Consider the following 13,101-nt stretch of genomic DNA (forward strand, 5'->3'; position numbering starts at 1 on the left):
TTTAATCATTATTACTTGACATAACTTATGTGTTATCTCAAAAGCTGCAGCTTCAGCCTTTCAGTGAGTAATCCTGTGATCCTACATTGTTTTCTCATTTCTTTCCTCCCAATATTTATATGCAAATATTTACAGGCAAAATAAGTACATATATTTAAAAAAAAAACACTTAAAAAGGAGGGTAACTTTAATAATAAAGCTATAATAAAAACTAATTAAATAATGTTTTTTAGAATTATGATTGTATTTTCAGTCAAACAGTATTGCTGGTATGAACTCATCCAGTGTGTAAGTTCCCTGTTAATATATAAAACACTTTTAAACACCACATTTAAGCTGTTTTGGGGGTGAATGTAGACATCTAGTGGCCAGTGTTATAGATAAAAATCACACTTCTTTCTTTAAACTGAGAAAGACACACAGACAGCAGTTTGTTACATTCCAAAGTTAAATTTTATGTTAAAAGAAATAAACATTTTCCAGTCACTTTATTTTACAGTGTCATACCATCCATATGACGACAGACATGAAGCCATACCTAGACTCTGAACCTGATGTAAGTCATTAAAACACACTCATGGAGTTGGTTGGTTTAGAAGCACAAATGAACAGAAACATCATTGATGTTATATCAAACTACTTATGAAAGCATCTTTACAAAGAAAATCCCAGCGTCTTCCTTGTGCTTTACAAAGGCTCGACAAATCTGTACACGTGGACGTCGGCATCGGAGTGAGTAATTTATGCTGCAGACTAGCTGTGACAGTAATATTAGCTCTCAGGTGTTAACATTATGTTTGAGCTGCTTAATACACTACACCTGAAAAGACAATCCAGGGATCACCTATTAGGAGGAATCGTGTTTTTCAATTCGAACCTTTTAAAGAAGGATCAGGGATGCCCTCGAAGCTAAAGGAGATTACAGGTTATGGGCCCTGACCTCACTGGAGCCCAAACCTGCAAGGACAAATTGAAAAGGACAGTTTGACATTTTGGGAAATCCACCATCTGCTTTCTTGCCGACTTAAAGCCAGATGAGAAGACTGTTAGAGCCAGGAGCCAGGCAGGTGGACGGCTAGAGGACGACCGGCTGGGGTTACAGATGGGAACATGCTGAAGTTATGATCAGGAGAAATTCACGCTGACAGAGGAAAACAGACTTCACCTCCCCCAGAATCGAATCTCAATGCCTAGAAACAGTGCCTGACACTTATTAACATATGTTTATTCTGTGCAACACCCTGCGCTAGAATTCAGATTTTTTTTAAGTTTTGGTAGGAAGTTTCTTTTTTAAACAAAGACCTTTACCCTGCTTCTAGTCTGATGCTGAGGTAGGCTATCGGCCACTTGCTTCTCCTATAATTAACCACACATGTGCAGAAAGGGGCTGACCTGATAGCAGAGTGTGGTGGGTACCACATAAGTGCATTTCCCAACAGCTCAACCTCTTTTTGCTACTTCAAGGCCTCGAAATTTCAAGATAAATGTACATTTTCCTACATTTTTTTTGCAGTTTGATGGGAACTGTTTCACATCTTTAATACAAAACATAATCAGGGTACAAGTTTGTTCAAATAAACTGACGTATCCAGGAAGCAGTTAAGATGAGCAAAACATTATGAGCTGCAACACCCGTGTTAAGGAAGCCAAAAAGTCTTTTTAATAAAGACTTTTAGGTTTAATTATTTTTGCATGTATTTATGCTGCACAAAATTAATACAACTACAGTAAATGTTACTGCTAACTTCATCATTTTTGCTGATTCAATGTAGCATTTTTGTTTTGTTTTTAAGCAGAGGATTATAGACAATAACTATATTTTGGTGCCAATTTATCAAATGTGCCAATAAAGGGGGAAAAAGCAAAAAAAACCAAAATGTGCACCCGTCAACAAGAAAGCAAACACCTTCTCCAAAATGTCAAACGAGTCCTTTAAAGAGAGGTGATCTTTCAGCAGTAGTCGTTTTTGGCTTCGTAGCGTAGTCCAGAAGGTGAGAACCCATTCACAGTTAAAGGTAACTTAAATAGTAATAAATAGTAAATGGAAAGATGCCAAACGTCATATCTCATGGTACAATAAAAATACACGGTTTTAAAATAACTTGTTACAATATCATAAAATATTTAGTTGAAGAACAGATTTACAAAATATTTATTTAAATAGTTAATCTCTTTTTTCCCCATGGTTAGTTACTGTAAGGCGGGATATTTTATTTTAATCAAGCAGCGTGACCTGCAACTCCCCTGTCCTGATATGTTAGAAAGAATAGACGTTAACACGGATTTCACTGTGAAACACCCTACCCGTCACTATGGAATTAATCAAGACTAATTTCTAATTTATTTAAAACCAGAAAAGAAGCAGAAGCGGACAGATATCTTTGACCGGGAAGCATGCTGATGTCGAGATCGTAAAGAAGGGTGCCACTAATAAACTACTTCAAAGTAATTACTCGTGTCAGATATTAGAAATACGAGACAAAGTTTAAACCAACAGGTGACAAAGGGCTTCTTACAAAGAACTGGGAGAACCATTTAGATCTATAAAGCCACCTGCCTCAGATCCAAACATCACTTTTGCAATCAAACGTGGATCCCTTTTTTCCAGTTTATTTTTTTGCTTAGTTAGAAACATCAAAGACAAAGAAGAAGCACGTGATGCTATGATAACTGGTGAAAGTGGATCAGTGGCAGAGATTACCTGGAATGTAACCACAGGCAGTTATCAATTTATTCAAACTTAACAAGGGGGAGGAGGTAAAACATGTTTTTCCTTTTACCAAATAAAGATCGACAGCATGTTTTTCTAGAAGGTAACAAGCACGCTCTTTTGGCGACACCCTGTCACTGAGGTGAGTGTTTCAGATCACGAGGCTGGTGAAACAGCGCCAAGACGCAGAAGACGCAGAAGCCGCCTCGCTTTCAGGATCATGTGACGCCTGCCCAGAGGAGTCAGGCGTCAGATTGCAGGACAGACTTTGATTTACATTAATACTGTGGAAAAGTAGGACGACGCTGCAACTAAACAACTAAAACAGAACTTAAAGTGCCTCCTGTTTTCTTTCACAGGCAACCCACTGCTAATCGAGCTGTAGCGGTTATTTTAGCGTGTGACTGTGTGCTTAACTGCATCTGCGTGTGTGCGTGTGTGTGTGTGTGTGTGTGTGTGTGTGTGTGTGTGTGTGTGAGAGGGAGAAAGTGCTGCTGCCTTCTTTTGAAACAGTCCCTTCTCTCAGCTGCAGTAGTGTCCCGCTGTGTGCGTGAAGAGGAGCCCATCAGTGACCAGGATACTGAGGTGGAGAGTACGGTGGTGGGGCTGAAAAACAAGTAGAAAAAGAAGACACACACATGCACACACACAGTCAGCGCTTCACTGAAAGTCTTGAAGTTTGTGCCCAGATTATACCGGTATTTTAGCTCCGAGCTAGACACGTTCATGAAACAGACTACAACTACACAGAATACACATGGCTGGAAAACCAAAATAGTGACAGGGTAAGAGTGAGAGAGAGTTTTAAATGTCACTGATATTTCTGTATTTGGTGATTTAATGAAGCTGGATGAAAACAAAGTTATAAAAATTCATACTGAGGGCACAAAAAACGTCCGTGCTAAATTTGACAGTTTATGGGAACAGTTGCTGGAGAATAGAGGTAAAAAATAAAAAAAAATGTGATTAAACACAAGTCAGCTGGAAAATTGTCCCAATCCGTTCAAAGGATTAGTGAAAGTTTTAATCGGCTGGGAGCATTAGGGGAAAAGTCCCCAAATTTAGTAAGATTCATTATTAAAATATGACACAATGTTGTTAAAGTAGCAAAGAGATGTGCTACAAATGTGAAACTAGTGAAGACACTATACAGTTCTCCTCTGACAGAGGACAATGTTCCTAATCAGAGAGGACAATGTCCAACCATTGGACAGAACAAAATTCAACACATGCTGGGGTGAACTGCACTAAAGTCTCTAATATTTAAGTTAAAAAAACATTACGGAGAGATCAGGTGATCACCCAAAGAACCACTTATACAGTAAGTTGGCGCGTCATTTGTTGCTTTACATGCAAAAGCAGTTTTTGTTCTTGATTGTGATTTGACATACACTGACATGACCAGGAAACCCTGCAGCCATGTGAGCTCACTCTGAGGGAAGTTATGCAGGTCTTACCCTGACTGTATGCAGGATCCACCGGGCGTGGTACGTACGGTCCTGGCTGCATCACCGGGTACTGTGGAGGCATGCCAGGATATTGGGGTGCCATAGGGTATCCAACGGGTGGATACTCTGAGGGGCAAATTGGTTTACCATAAGCATCGTACATGGGCTCAACCGGGTAGCTGGCCATGGGGATCTGCTGAGCTGTGGGTTGAAAAAGATCGCACAGTTACAAAGGAAAATCCATACTTCATGGTCGTCTGCATCATCGACATGACAACGAGAGGTCTCACCATCATAAGGTGTCCTGCCCCTCTGCTGCCTTCTCTGGTAAAGGTAACAGCAGGAACACATGAAGCAGCAGACCATGGTCGCAATGATGGCCACAAAGAGGAGGATGGAAGACGCAATGCCAGCTAAAGTGGTGGGGCTGAGGAGAAGAAGAGTGGAGGAAGTAAGTTAAAAAGCATTCCCTTTCTTCCTTTGATCATTCAGCCTCATGTTGTTCCTCCCCCTCTGTGCTGCTAATTATGACTCACTCTGGAGGGAATTAAAGCAAAGGTGGCTGTGATGTGAAGCTTTCGATTTAGCGAAGACTGACCCCGACGTCGCATCCCAGCAAATGCCTTAAACTCTCCACCTCTCTGTCTCGACCAGATTCCACCACCTCATGATCTCAGAGAAGCAACAAAGCCCTCCATTTTATCTTAGCCTCCGCTGCCCACTGATCTGATCTCCCACCAGGCTCAATAAGCCGCAAGTTATCCGCTGGGTGCTGAACAGTGCTGGATGGTTTAAAATGCTGTGGAGAAAAACTGTCATGCCGCTGCCTCAGATACAAACATGCTTAGACTAGCATCAGTATTTTTCCCAGCTAAATAATTTCTTTCATCACAGGAGACTCACAGAAAGCTGAGCCACCACTGACCAGATATTATAGCCAAGCGAACAAGTCTATGCATCTTCATAACCTGAGTCCCAACATAACACAACAAGAGGGGACGCAGTGACATTTGTACACCAAAGTCTAATCCATTTGTCCTTTCGTGTTTGTGGCAGGACCTTCACTTGACCATTCTTGACTCTGTTAATGGTTTGTGTGAAAAACAAACTCAAAGGTCTACTTGTTAATTTTTTTCCTAAACTACACTTTCTACTTCCTGATTGAAATCCAGGGGAGGCAGCTAAATGCTCCAAATAAGTTACTAAGTAGAGTTAAGGAGTAATGATTTTACTCCATTTCACTGCAACACACAGGAGACATGTTTTACAATTATTATGTCCTACAGTCTAAGGAGCTTGGAAAGAAAAGCATCTGGACTCCTTTAAGTGGCTTGAAGATGTTTCACCTCTCATCCGAGAAGCTTCTTCAGTTCTAGGGTCAAATGATGGAGAGTCCCAGTACCATTTGACCCTAGAACTGAAGAAGCTTCTCGGATGAGAGGTGAAACGTCTTCAAGCCACTTAAAGGAGTCCAGACGCTTTTTTTTTTTTCCAAGCTCCTTAGAGTACGATGACCTGGATGACTGAGAACCTTCACAGACCTAGACATACATTTTACCATCTTTAACAAGTGTTATCATTTGGCTTTAGTTATGAATCTACAGCTAACATCCATTTTCAATATCCTTTTGTATACAGTGCCATGAGAGCGTATAAGTAGACGCTTCCTCTACTATGTTTTCCCCGTTCCTGTGTGTTCTCAGAGTACTCTGCAAGTCCAAAGATATGTTAGGTTAATTTGTAGGTTTAAATCAGCCTATAGGTGTGACACTGTGTGGCTGTCTGTCTCTCACTATGATGTAATCCACATAAGTGGCCGACGCCATGACCAGCCCTCGTGCATTTGCGTGGTGTTTTATGTGTTGATTACCTTGTGGCCGTGTCACAGTGTTTAATATGCAGTGCCAGCGACGACATAAACAAATAAATTGTCAGGGTTTTTTTTGCTGTCCTGGGTTTCCTCTCTTGGCTGAGGTCAGTTTTTCGTTCCCTCCAGAGTTGAAAGTATTTGTCCCTCAAGTTTTTCCACTTCTGTGTAGATTTCTTCAACTTCATTCTGACAGTTTCAGCAATCTACCTCCAGGAATTTCCTGACATCTGTGAATCCTTATATTCTGGCTATGATTATTACAGGGAGTGCAGAATTATTAGGCAAGTTGTATTTTTGAGGGATAATTTTATTATTGAACAACAACCATGTTCTCAATGAACCCAAAAAACTCATTAATATCAAAGCTGAATGTTTTTGGAAGTAGTTTTTAGTTTGTTTTTAGTTTTAGCTATTTTAGGGGATATCTGTGTGTGCAGGTGACTATTACTGTGCATAATTATTAGGCAACTTAACAAAACAAATATATACCCATTTCAATTATTTATTTTTACCAGTGAAACCAATATAACATCTCCACATTCACAAATTTACATTTCTGACATTCAGAAACAAAACAAAAACAAATCAGCGACCAATATAGCCACCTTTCTTTGCAAGGACACTCAAAAGCCTGCCATCCATGGATTCTGTCAGTGTTTTGATCTGTTCACCATCAACATTGCGTGCAGCAGCAACCACAGCCTCCCAGACACTGTTCAGAGAGGTGTACTGTTTTCCCTCCTTGTAAATCTCACATTTGATGATGGACCACAGGTTCTCAATGGGGTTCAGATCAGGTGAACAAGGAGGCCATGTCATTAGTTTTTCTTCTTTTTATACCCTTTCTTGCCAGCCACGCTGTGGAGTACTTGGACGCGTGTGATGGAGCATTGTCCTGCATGAAAATCATGTTTTTCTTGAAGGATGCAGACTTCTTCCTGTACCACTGCTTGAAGAAGGTGTCTTCCAGAAACTGGCAGTAGGACTGGGAGTTGAGCTTGACTCCATCCTCAACCCGAAAAGGCCCCACAAGCTCATCTTTGATGATACCAGCCCAAACCAGTACTCCACCTCCACCTTGCTGGCGTCTGAGTCGGACTGGAGCTCTCTGCCCTTTACCAGTCCAGCCACGGGCCCATCCATCTGGCCCATCAAGACTCACTCTCATTTCATCAGTCCATAAAACCTTAGAAAAATCAGTCTTGAGATATTTCTTGGCCCAGTCTTGACGTTTCAGCTTGTGTGTCTTGTTCAGTGGTGGTCGTCTTTCAGCCTTTCTTACCTCGGCCATCTCTCTGAGTATTGCACACCTTGTGCTTTTGGGCACTCCAGTGATGTTGCAGCTCTGAAATATGGCCAAACTGGTGGCAAGTGGCATCTTGGCAGCTGCACGCTTGACTTTTCTCAGTTCATGGGCAGTTATTTTGCGCCTTGGTTTTTCCACACGCTTCTTGCGACCCTGTTGACTATTTTGAATGAAACGCTTGATTGTTCGACGATCACGCTTCAGAAGCTTTGCAATTTTAAGACTGCTGCATCCCTCTGCAAGATATCTCACTATTTTTGACTTTTCTGAGCCTGTCAAGTCCTTCTTTTGACCCATTTTGCCAAAGGAAAGGAAGTTGCCTAATAATTATGCACACCTGATATAGGGTGTTGATGTCATTAGACCACACCCCTTCTCATTACAGAGATGCACATCACCTAATATGCTTAATTGGTAGTAGGCTTTCGAGCCTATACAGCTTGGAGTAAGACAACATGCATGAAGAGGATGATGTGGACAAAATACTCATTTGCCTAATAATTCTGCACTCCCTGTATTCCTTATACCAATGTGACGATTCGCATTCAAAAACTGCAGTGAAGAATTAGCCAGAAATGCACAGGAGGAATTGACAGTACAGAACCGGCCAATCACAATCACTGTGGGCTGTTACATTTCCAGAGAGGTGCACAGCGTAGGTTACAAAGTGGGATTTCAGAGGAGTTTGTGGTTACAATGTACCTACAGCATAGATTTAACCCGTTAGCCTCTGATGGTGCACACTGACTTTCACCCTATGTCAGCAGCTATCAGCTTCAGCCCCCACTATAACCCTGAGTTTGATAAGCATCTAAGAAAATGGATGGATATACATTTAAAAATGTGTAAAGTTTCAGCTTTTCTAGGATAACGTCTTGATGCATTCTCAATCATCCAGGAAAGTAAATCTCCAAAAGTTGAATCTGTTCATCTGGACGTAGCGTTTTGTGGGAGAAACGTTTCGTCACTCATCCAAGTGACTTCTTCAGTCTCGAAGAAGTCATCCAAGACTGAAGAAGTCACTTGGATGAGTGACGAAACGTTTCTCCCACAAAACGCTACGTCCAGATGAACAGATTCAACTTTTGGAGATTTCTAGGATAACAGTCCATTGCTAATTATCCTAAACTTTGATCGATCCATTAGCTGTTTTTTGTGGCTTTACACAACCTTTAGTCTTTAAAGGCCCCATCCCAATCCTTTCAGTAATACCATTTCTCACTTTCAACATTTTATAGGCTTTCACTAAAGCTAAAGATCTGTTAAATAAACTGAGAAAGGATGATTTGCAAAGTGTCACAAATTATTTGGAAATAATGACGTTTCAGAGACTTTCTGAGAGTTGCCCAGAAACTGAGCATCGATGCTTATGGTCTGGAATGTAAGTCGGAGCTTTGTGGAAAACCATCAGCTGTCTAGAAAGTCATAGTTTTCTGTGAGAATTTCCTCCTAAAAAGCAACGTGCATGCTTCGAGGGGATAAAAAGCTCCTGCAGTGATTGCCTTGACTCGAGAACACAAACCGTGACGCTTGATGTCAAGTAAATGAATAAATAAGTAATAAAACTGAAGCCCCTGCTGCTGCGTCTACACCCACCTGAACTGGAAGAGCATGCAGCGCTTCTGCTCTCTCTCCGTGATCATCTTGAAGGCGTCCAGGCAGCAGTAGCGTCGGTTGCAGTTCCCACAGCAGAACGTGATGAGAGGGCAGTCGAAGCCGTTGTGCCAGGTGCCATTTTTATCCACGTACCACAGACACTGCTCGTTCCCACTGACTGCAAAACAACAAGAGCAACACAAAGTGAAAGGGAGGATGACACAACAGGGGAAGTGATCAAAAAACTGGCTATGGAAGGAAGCAGAGACATGAGGAAAACAGCAAACGCTACTTCACATGGCTCTTTAAAGTGATTATCTTCCTTTTTATCTCTCCTTTTTGACACGCCGTTGTTTGTTTGTATCAAAGTCCTGACTGTTAATTTACAGATCCAGCTCAGGGTTGCCTCGAGCAAATCATAAATATGTATTTTGAACATTTCCTGGCACTTCTTTCTTACATTTTTCTTATTCCAGACCAGACAGTCACAATGCATTATTCAGCAGTTCCCTGTGGCAGAGGCTGAAAACTGATTCGGGCTCCAGTACTGGAAGGTACCCAGGAGATTTAAGGGACCTGAATGACTGCAACTAAAGATCACTTTCACTGTCAGTAAATCTGACAGTTACCTCTTCTATTAAAAGACGATGTAAAGCACCAAAGTCCTGCATCTGAATATGAAGTACGTATTAAATATTTGGCATTTTTGAGTGAAAACTCAAAAATGGCCTTAATTTTTGCCATTATTAAGGAAGATCCACGCACAGCCACCACAAAATCTGGATGAAAGAAAACTCAGTTTATTTTCCGCGGTCTACGGGCTTACAAAAAAATGATGATTCACACAAACCTTCGAAACACATGCCGTCTCCTGAAAGAATAAACACATTATAAGCCCTTAATTAAGCTGAAAAACGAACGCATGATTATGTTTTCCACATCGTATAATTTAAGGCAGCGCTAAATTACAGGTCACAGTGTGTTTGTGAAGGCTTCACTGCTTTTTTATCCATCAGTTTTCATGTGGAGCCTGGGAGAAAACCGACACACTCTGGGTTTTTCTGCTTCACATTTGGCTTTTGGGGGGTTGACTACACACGACTGGTTCACATACTGCAAAACCAAGAGTTTTACAACACAACTGATGTGTGCTACGCTTAAATAAATGAAACGCATTTTAATAAAACTGTGTTTACATTTTTTAAAAACCCATAACTTTACTACAGTACTAGTGATTTTGTTTTCCACACAGAAAAAAACATTACGCTAGGTCATCCAACCCGAGCTGCAGCCCGTATGTAAATAAGATGACACATTTAGCCCGAGAGAGCTGCTTTTCCGTACTGAGCCGAGTGCATTAAACTGATGGAAACTTCACAAAGGCCGTCTACGCCACAGTATCGGGCCAAGACTTGTATAGACTTGGCTCCTGAACTAGCTGACACTAAATTTGGTTCATGACCTTTGAGTGTTAGCCCTGACAATGCAAGTTGTCCAGCTTTATACAAGCTTTAATTTTAAAAAAAGAAATCTATTACTGTTTGCTGTCAGTATCATTTAGATGCTTGCACTGCTGTGGCCTGTCTCTAAAGCACCACTGGGCCAACTGCGACACAGCTTAACTTGCTGAGTAACAGAAGCAGCCGTGGTGCAGTAAGTCCTACCTCTGTTACAATATTCTGTATTTGAAACCATTTAAAGAGGTTTTAATTTAACTTTATGAGCCCAAGTTTAACACATCATACTGGGAGGAGTTTTATTTGATTATATTAATCAGTCCACGCCATTTAAACCAGTGTGGTCTGTACAATGCAGTGTAGTTCATTCCACAAACGGCAATTATTACAGCAATAAACATTTAAACTTTTAAATTTAAGCCCGAGTTTGAGTCACAGACTGTATAAAACACAGACGTGGCCACCGTGACGTCACACATTATGCAAACTTGGGGACTGAAAAATAAACCACATATATTTCATCTTTATTTGACCAGTGCTTTAAACTGTACCACTGACTTTATCTGACAGTTTTTCATGATCTACCAGGTTCTGCAGAAATCCTGGGTGCCATGAAGAGCAGCGAAAATCAGAACAGCTATTTGCAGGGATAGGGAGATTTCACAGATAAGCAGGGAGCATTGTAGCTTTATATATAAAAATATGTCAATGTTGTAGTCCCCTTAGGCTGTCTAAAGGGCCAGGAAGCCAGATCATAAAGTGCACAGTGATGTATACTACACATTGAATCTGCTATGCTACACAGAGTCCAGGCAGCAGCTGATGCAGATCTGAAGCACAAAAGTTATTCAAATCTTGATATATATACCTGGTATATATGCCTGGTATTATCTGTGCATTCATACAGGGTTTTTTTTTTTTTAAAGTTATATTAAAAAGTACTTTTTACCTATTAGCCTTCCAGCACTGTCTTTAAACTCTAGTCTGAGCAGTTCTTCTGGAGAAAACATTTTTTTGCTTTGTATCACCACATATTAGACGCCATATATAACAATAGTGATATACCAGGTTATTTCCTGCATATAAAATATATAAAGACTTGGAAAAGACTCTTTGCATCGACTACATGTGGACAACTCTTGCTTATATGTAAAAAGCGTGTATATTATCAGCCAACTGACATGTCGCCCGACTCCACTAAAAGATCATAAATGCTTTTTTTTTAATGAATACTTCATATTAATTTTTATTTTTAAATATGAAATGAAGCTTTTTTTAATTTCTGTTGATATATTAAGCTTTAACACACTTCTAATTTTGTTCCAGTATGTACATAGAGTCACTTAGCGCAGTACAAGCCATGAGTTACATGAAGATAAATCAGATTTTCACCTGAACAGGTATCTTAACGGTAAAGCACGAGTCAAAACTAGCTAGCTCCCGGTTCTCCGCTAACTATAGTAGATTTAACGAGCAACGACAGTTCAGTTCATATATAGATGAACTGCTGCACGACTAGTTCCCGTCATAAAGGAGCCAGTGAGAGCTAAACGTGTCCGCTGAACAGCGTTTAGTTCCAGTGATTTAGGCCTAAAATAAACACCGAGGCTCCGGGCTAACAAGTAAACAGCCAAAAGCGCTATGAGATCACGGTGACTGCGGTTCGGTGTGCGGGATAAATAAGCAGCAGTGCCGCAGAAAAGAAAGGGGGGAAAAGGAAAGGAAAAAAACGAGGCAGGGATCAACCGTTACACCGTTACCGTTAGCTAGCGGCGGGGCCTGGATGTAAAGCCACAATCTTACCCTGAGAAGTGCTGAGGACGACGGCGAGCACCGCCAAAGTCACCGAGATGAGGGGCATATTTCCCCCCGGAAAGATCATTCCCGTTTGGATTTTAAACCGAGTAATTTTAAAGAGCAGGTGTTCTCATCGGTGTGCACGAGCAGAAAGAGGCGTGCTAACGGTCGTTCTCACGCATTATCCAGGCTAGGGAACAGCACGGGGGACGGGACGGCTCTGACAGTCCGTAATTTATCCGTGGAAATGACACAGCGCTGCTGTGACGCCGCTCACCCGGGACGAGGGGTGTGCTGCCTTCACGGACTGACTGAAACGTTAGAATTATACCCCATCACTCGGCCGTCGACAGGTTGCCAACAACAAAAACCAAACCGCGTCACCAGTATAATTACATATCATAATGACATCGGAACGGAAACACATCTTTTTACTCAAAAACACAAATACACAGTAAGCCTTTCACATTTAAAAAAAAGGAAAATTATGAGCAATAACATATCAGAGGTACTCATTATGCACAGTGGTCTTTATCAGCATGATGCGCAGTATATCAAAAAGCATAATCACTGACGTGAACATCGTTTTAAATGCTTTGGATGTCTCGTTAAGAGCTCGCGTTTTCGCGCCGCCTTGAATGCGTCTTCCTACCCCCAGCCTGCGCTGTCTGGATTTTAGCAAGTACCTGAAAAAACTGCTTTCTTTAATGTCACACTGGGCTAAATATCCTGAAACCGTGGAATGACCACATGTTTGAAAAACCTGTTATTTATAGGAGATTAAAATAAACCACCTAACTAAGCCATATAAGCCCGGGTTCATTATTTTGTCTGTAAAAATATGCAACTGTGAACCTCATTTGTATGAAGTTTCATTAAGTGGAAGGAAATAACATAGAGATACGGAAAACTTTTCA

The 13,101-nt window shown here is 41.1% G+C and overlaps 1 protein-coding gene across 1 annotated transcript; it reads right to left on the reverse strand.

Moving 5' to 3' along the window:
* Positions 1 to 434: 434 nt before the first annotated feature.
* Positions 435 to 12,503, reverse strand: shisa4 (shisa family member 4). The gene is made up of 5 exons (XM_031740438.2): positions 12,191 to 12,503; positions 8,931 to 9,108; positions 4,449 to 4,585; positions 4,168 to 4,359; positions 435 to 3,316 (listed from the first exon to the last, which is right to left on the reverse strand). The coding sequence occupies exons 1-5, from the start codon at positions 12,267 to 12,269 to the stop codon at positions 3,276 to 3,278; spliced, it is 627 nt and encodes a 208-aa protein (XP_031596298.1). The 5' UTR covers positions 12,270 to 12,503; the 3' UTR covers positions 435 to 3,275.
* Positions 12,504 to 13,101: the final 598 nt, after the last annotated feature.

Source organism: Oreochromis aureus, linkage group 5, assembly GCF_013358895.1.
Source record: "Oreochromis aureus strain Israel breed Guangdong linkage group 5, ZZ_aureus, whole genome shotgun sequence".
NCBI classification, from domain to species: domain Eukaryota; kingdom Metazoa; phylum Chordata; class Actinopteri; order Cichliformes; family Cichlidae; genus Oreochromis; species Oreochromis aureus.

What these genes read in the sequence shown, in the direction of transcription:
- shisa4 (XM_031740438.2), bottom strand. Translation starts at nt 12,269, where the DNA reads ATGATCTTTCCGGGGGGAAATATGCCCCTCATCTCGGTGACTTTGGCG. An exon ending in TGCATGCTCTTCCAGTTCAG is followed by an intron (nt 4,586 to 8,930) that starts GTGGGTGTAGAC and finishes TCTTCTCCTCAG; the next exon opens with CCCCACCACTTTAGCTGGCA. An exon ending in GGGCAGGACACCTTATGATG is followed by an intron (nt 4,360 to 4,448) that starts GTGAGACCTCTC and finishes TTCAACCCACAG; the next exon opens with CTCAGCAGATCCCCATGGCC.